Source organism: Geospiza fortis, unplaced genomic scaffold (genome assembly GCF_000277835.1).
Source record: "Geospiza fortis unplaced genomic scaffold, GeoFor_1.0 scaffold413, whole genome shotgun sequence".
Taxonomy (NCBI): domain Eukaryota; kingdom Metazoa; phylum Chordata; class Aves; order Passeriformes; family Thraupidae; genus Geospiza; species Geospiza fortis.
In genome coordinates, this window is record NW_005054386.1 from 971,479 (window position 1) to 977,986 (window position 6,508).

General features: G+C 40.9%; 1 protein-coding gene across 1 annotated transcript in view; it reads right to left on the minus strand.

Moving 5' to 3' along the window:
- DOCK2 (dedicator of cytokinesis 2) overlaps nt 1-6,508 on the minus strand; it is a 179,510-nt gene that overhangs the window by 35,784 nt on the left and 137,218 nt on the right. The window contains exons 31-32 of the mRNA XM_005425361.2: nt 1,223-1,323; nt 1,020-1,078 (exon numbers count right to left, since the gene is read on the minus strand). Coding sequence (XP_005425418.1) covers nt 1,020-1,078; nt 1,223-1,323 — 160 coding nt within the window. The remainder of the gene's footprint in view (nt 1-1,019; nt 1,079-1,222; nt 1,324-6,508) is intronic.

Here is a 6,508-nt window from a genome sequence, read left to right on the forward strand (position 1 = left end):
ACTCAATTTTAAAAGTTTTTGACATATCCTTATAAATATTTAGAGTAGAAAGTAATAAAGTACCCTAAGAACTTCCCAAATCTACCAGCAGGACACAGTAATGTCACATGGAGTAATCTTTCTCTAAAGGAGAAAACCATTACTGGCTTTTACAATAAAATTAGACATTGCAACCATGAATCAAACCAACCAAAGCACCAAAATCAGCAGGAGTAACAGAAACACCATCCACAGAACTCAGCTGCTAAGCCCACACTGAATTATCTGGGTTAAATCAGCTGCAACAAACACCCAAATGTGCAGAGCTCAGCCAGGTCCCAGGCATGGCTCAAACTCTGCCCTGGTAAATGGAGCAGAGCAGCAAACCCAGGAGCTGTGAGAGTGTCAGTGCTGCCTGAACCTTGTGAGGAGACAAAAACCTTCTCAAAAACACGGGTGAGACTTGTTCCACACTAAGGAGTGCCTGAGTCTGATGTTCCTCCCTGGTGTGTGCCATGTGAATTGTCAATGCAAATGCCACACCAAAATTTTGCTAGATAAAATGAATATTCTACCTAAGTTCAGTTAATAAAAAATGATCACAAAGGAGTTAATGAGAAACTCTCAAAGGAGGAGCAGCAGAACCTGGCTGGATGACCAATGTAAAAACATTTTTGGAATTTTATTCCAAGCAGATTCCAAATCTGTGTCTCCTAATTTGCAGAATCATAGGTTCAGGCTGAGCAGTAACCTTCTTAGGAGAAAATTCATCCAGTGTCAACCCTGCAAAATAAAGTTCTCAAGTCTGATTTCAGTCATGCTTGAAATCTGAGAGAAGGTTTTGAGTTCTCTTTTAAATACAAACCTGGCAGTGGTCCAGCTGTATCTCATGTTGGCTCCAAGTTTAATCACAGGAGTGAAAACATATTTTAAGTTCAAATAGCAGAAATATTTACAAAGCACTTCATGTCAGATATTTTTCAATGGGAAAAACATTATGTGACAGAGTCAGTTGCAGTGAAGCTCAGTTTGCTACTCACCAAGTTTGTACCACATGTCACGGATAGCAAAGCCAATTAAACGTCTCATATCTCCATATCTGGGAGGAAAGGAATATGAAAGATATTTTTATCATTATCTTTTTTATCATTTTACTACAAAATTAAAGATATAGATATAAATATAAAAACACAAAGATATAAAAATATATAAAGATATAAGATAAAGGATATATTTTGCTTACTTGTTCTGGATTTTGTTGTATTTTGCATGGGAAAAGTTTTCTAGTTGTAGTGAATCTTGGGTAATAAAAGCCACAGCCAAATGAAAATAGTTGTTCCACAGCTGTAAATTGAATATAAGGAAATTATAATAATTTTGAGGAAAGCAGGAATAATATTAAATGATGCATAATGCAGAATAATTTATGAAACCAAACTATGGAAGCAATATGATATTTTTATATTATGCAGAGATGTACATCATTAGTACTATGCAATTAGCAGAAAAGCAAGAAAGATGAATTTTAATAACCACTACTACACATTTGCTCTTAATAACAGAGCAGCTGAATAAATATTGCTAAAAAAAAAGATTCACATGAGATTCATTGGCCAACAATATTAAACTCTGAACCAAAGCAGGACTGGGGGAACACGTTACATGCTGGTGGAGCTTAGCAAAGTGGAGCTAAGGCACCTATGTAATTACTCTCATTTGAGCACCACTTCAAAAGGCATCTCCTGCCTCCTCTTCAGATACTAATTCAACAGCCATTTCTATGAAATTCCAGTGTAATTTGTGAAGAGCTCTCCACATGAAAGAAGGACAAAATACATCCCTAAATAACAGCTGATAGTACTGAGTCTGTACTTGAAGTAGACAAAAAGTCTCTGTGCTTACAGTGCACAGCCCTTCATTCCTGAAAGCAAATGATTTATCCTACAGACAATTCAACACAAGCACATCTCACACTAGAAAGGGAAAAGAGAAACTTCCCTAGGAAACACGAATTTAAGGAAGGAAATACAATTTTCAGAAGCCTTTAGGCAGTCAGCAGCAGCTTTAAACACTTAAAAATGCAGCTGTAGCTAAAACCAGTGGTAGGGCTCAGTGAGGGAGCAGAAGGCAATGGGGAATGTATTCAGTGGTGGTTCAAAGGATGGAACAAAACACAGGACTGAGCTCTTCATTTTGTGTGGTGCAATACAAGCCTGGGTTGGGAACCCACACAAACAGCCTGAAAACAAAATATCCCATCAAAAACTTTAGTGGCCTCTGCCCTTTGTAGCCTGGAAATCTCCGGTGTGCAAATAACCAGGAAAACCAGATCCCACACCCAGAACCACAGACATTTCCCATAATAAATACAACTCTCAGATGTCCTCTATACTTTGAGGATACTCCTGCTGTTGATTTGTCCCTCCCTTGGAAGCTGTGCCCAGCAGAGCTGCTGCCCTACACACACCAGCCCAGCTCTGCAGCCAACGCACAGCCTGGCTCAGCAGCACAAGTGTTGCTTGTGCCCTGAACGGCCTGTTTTACTCTCTCACCAGATCTTTTAAGAGGTTATTTTGGTCAGTGTGGAGTTCTCAGCCCTTTGAGAAGTTGTGTTTATTGATGTGCAGGGAGCACACTCTGTATGTGTCAATTATAGCAGTGAAATGGAAAATTCCTCAAATTGTTCTAGATTGTGGGGAGAAAAATGAAGGCTTATTCCCAAATGGTCTCTTATTTAATTTAATAGCTCCAAGTTCAGTGCCACCTTTGTCAGAGACACACCCTACAGACTCAATCTCCTTATTTATAAAAAACTTTTCCTTCCATCCTCAGAGTACCCCAAAATGGCTGAAAAAATGGGATCCTTTCCCTTTCAATTGCATATTCAAATTAAGGGCTCACAAGATTTAAGCACCAAAACTTACTTTAAAACTCTATGAGATAAAGTAGTCTTTCTCTGAAGTAAAATAATATGGAAACAGATTTTTAAAATGCCAAAATTATTCTTATGAGACACGTTTTGTTTTCTCTTAACCCCATAATAACATTCCAAGGTGTTTTGGACATCTGTCGAATTGGAAAAGGTGGAATTAATTTAGCAGGAAATTTCCAGCCTCTCACGAAGAAGAGATTTGTTAGTTTTCCTAAAAAATCATCCAGGAGTAAAGGCTGCAGCCTCCTCCTTCACACACTTCTCAAAGCTGATATTTGCTGGTGGAAGGTTCAAATATGAACTTCAAACTCTGTAATTTGATAATTTTCAAATGCAGAGTATGATATATAAAATATAAAATATAACACTTGAATATTTCCAGTATAGTTAATTCCAGCTAAATTTCCCAATGGTTTCATTCCCTATTCACCTCTGCATTGTTTCTGCAATGTCTCTCACTGTCATACATAGATTTTTGCAGTGTGCATATTTCCCCTTTGTATTTGTAATGCCCTGAGGGTTTTGATTTTGGGGTTTTCAACATTAAAAATAAGCTGCACAATTCTGTTTGTGAACTGTGTTTGTTGAAATACATTTCATTACTGCTGAGTTATTAATGGAGCATAGCTCATGCAACAAGGGTAGCAAAACACAAAAATAAGCATTTTCTTTCAAATCAGACTGACATTAGATTTTGCATTATGCCTTTTATAATAGAATTCTGTGGCATAGGTGATTAATATATGAATTACAATCGCTCTACCAGCGCAGATATAGAATTATAATCCTTTCTAATGCCCTGTGAATGTAGTGCTAATGGAGGGAGGAGCAGGAATCAATAACTGCATTTCCAGAGGCTCTACAGCAGCTGTGTGAGCACAACAGAACGGTTTGAGTTTGGTCACCCTGCCCTGCCCCAGGGTGTCAGACGCTGCCATCTCCAAGCAGGGACATTCCTGAGGGAATCCTGCTCGAAGCCACTCAGGAATCCAGGGGCATCAAGGGTGGGATGGTCACAGGGCAGGTGTGCATGGAAACCCCTCCTGGGCAGAGCAGACTCCAAACCAAAGGTTGTGATGGTGTTTGAGAGTCCCCAGGATGAGGGAAGAGATGAGAATCTTGACTCCAAGTTCTCAGAAGGCTGATTTATTATATTATGATATTATATTATATTAAAAGAAAATGATATACTAAAACTATACTAAACAAAGAGAAAAGAGACATCAGAAGGCTAGCAAAGAACAAATAATAAAACCTTGTAACTGACCAGAAAGTCCAACACAGCTGGACCATGATTGGTCATCAAGTAGAAACAATCCACATGGAACCAATCAAAGATGCACCTGTTGGTAAGCAACCTCCAAACCACATTCCAAGCAATCAGATAATTATTGTTTACATTTTGTTTCTGAGGCCTCTCAGCTTCTCAGGAGAAAAATCCTGGCAAAGGTGTTTTTCAGAAAACATGTCAGTGACAAAAGGTGATGGAGCCAGGAGGTGACAGGGACAGCAGAGTGACAATGCTCTGTCCTGGACAGGGTAACACCTTGCAATGACATCAGCTGCCAACAGAAACAAAAATGTCCTGGAATTGTTCTACTTACCACAGATGGCATCCTCTCAGACAGCAGATTTGTCCTATTTACCACAGATGGCATCCTCTCAGACAGCTGTTGAGGATACCATGAATGTGTTGCATAAGTACAGAAAATCACACAGTTTTTGTTACAATTAAACCAAAGACACCAGGGTGACTTTCAGAGAACACTTTTTCAAAAATATATTCAACAATTTTTAAGATTTTTGTTTCTTTGTTAAGCCTCTTCTGAAGAGCCCATCTCAACTCCTGCACCCTAAATCCAGAATTTTCACCTTTTGGTGGTATAGCTGTTCTGCTGCCCTGCAAAAGCCCAGCTGCAAAGCAGTGGTCTGGACCTGGTGTCCAATCTTCACATTTGAAATTGGCAAATCCCTGAAGAGCTGTTACTTGATACAAACCAGCAGAAATCCCAACATTGCAGTGTCTTTTAGGACTGGATATTATGCCAGTTGCTGAATTTCCTTTGTCTTTCCCAGGAGAAGTTGATAATGAGCCCTACACCACCAGCACTCCCCACCTTCAGAGGAAAGGAAACATTAAAGGCAGCCCATAACAAATCCTTATGTGGTCCTGGCTGGGGGCACCAGTGTGCAGACACTGCCAGAGATAGCTCTCAAAGGCAGCCCACAACAATTCCCATAAAACTGCATAATGTGGTCTTGGCTGGGGGCACCTGTGTGCAGACACTGCCAGATATAGCTCTGCAATCAACTAAGAGAATCCTGGGCAATATTATTTTAAATAATATTGGGAGCAAACAAACAAAAAGATGGAAAAGAGAAAAATAAGTAATTTGCAATCACACTGATCAGATTTTTGTTGACATGAAATACAACAAAGAAGTCAAATGAGCAATAAGACATTGATTGTCATGGTCTTCAGGGGAAAGTCTAACCTCAGAACTGCCTGCTTTTTTCCTGTATGCCATCAATATATCTCCTTCTATTCTCTCTATAGGGTCATCCTGAATTGTCTTAGGTTGGAAATGGGGGTGTGTATTCTATTCCTATCCGTTAGAGCTGGGGCAGTTATCTTCTGTCCATTGGGCAGTTTTCTTTATCTCTGCCACAGCCAATCCTCCCTCCAGGAGATCTCTGCTGTCCATGGCCACTGAGTGTCCCTGCAGGGCTGATCCAATTCCAGCATCCCATGGGGAGATGCTGCGCCCAGGGGAGGAGCCAAGCATTCCTACCTGGATCCAATCTGAGCCTGGAGCAGCACAGCAGCCTTTGCCCCCTGCATTGCCAGAGGAGCAGCTTTCTGCTGCCCTGCATTGCCAGAGGGAGCCCAGGCCCATCTGCAGCAGCCCTGGAGCTGCAGAGGAAAACTCCCCCCTTGTGCAGGATCCCTGCTCCAGCAGCAGCACAGCTGGCACTGCAGGAGGGCTGAGCCCCCATGGGATGGGGCTGTGCCACCCCCTGACACACAGGGGGACAGGGCATGGTCTGACTCTGGCAGTGTTGGTTTGTATTACTGCATTGTTTATTTTTATTTTCTTTCCTAATAAAGAACTGTTATTCCTGCTCCTATGTCTTTGCCTGACAGCCCCTTAATTTCAAAATTATACCAATTCATAGGGAGGGGGTTTGTATTTTCCATTTCAAGGGAGGCTCCTGCCTTCCTTAGCAGACACCTGGCTTTTCAAACCAAGACATGAATACAGAGTCTGAAGCTACAATACTTTCCACAGCTGCAAGGCTTCAGACTTTTCCTTGCAAGCTCTGAACATGTACCTGGAGGACACCTGCCAGCTCAGCTGCTCCAGCTCCACGTGCCAAGGCAGGAGCTGCTAAAATGCTTCAGACAGGTCAACAGCTGAATTCATTCCTCAGAATCCTGGAGTGAGAAAATATTCCCTGCCTTTCTAGATAACTTGTTTCAATATTTAACATAACCTCTTTATAGCTAACATAAATACAAGAAAATAACTTGTTTCAAATCCAGGGACATGAATAGAATAGAAACTGCTAAATATTGAGGGCTTTTACCTACTCCAA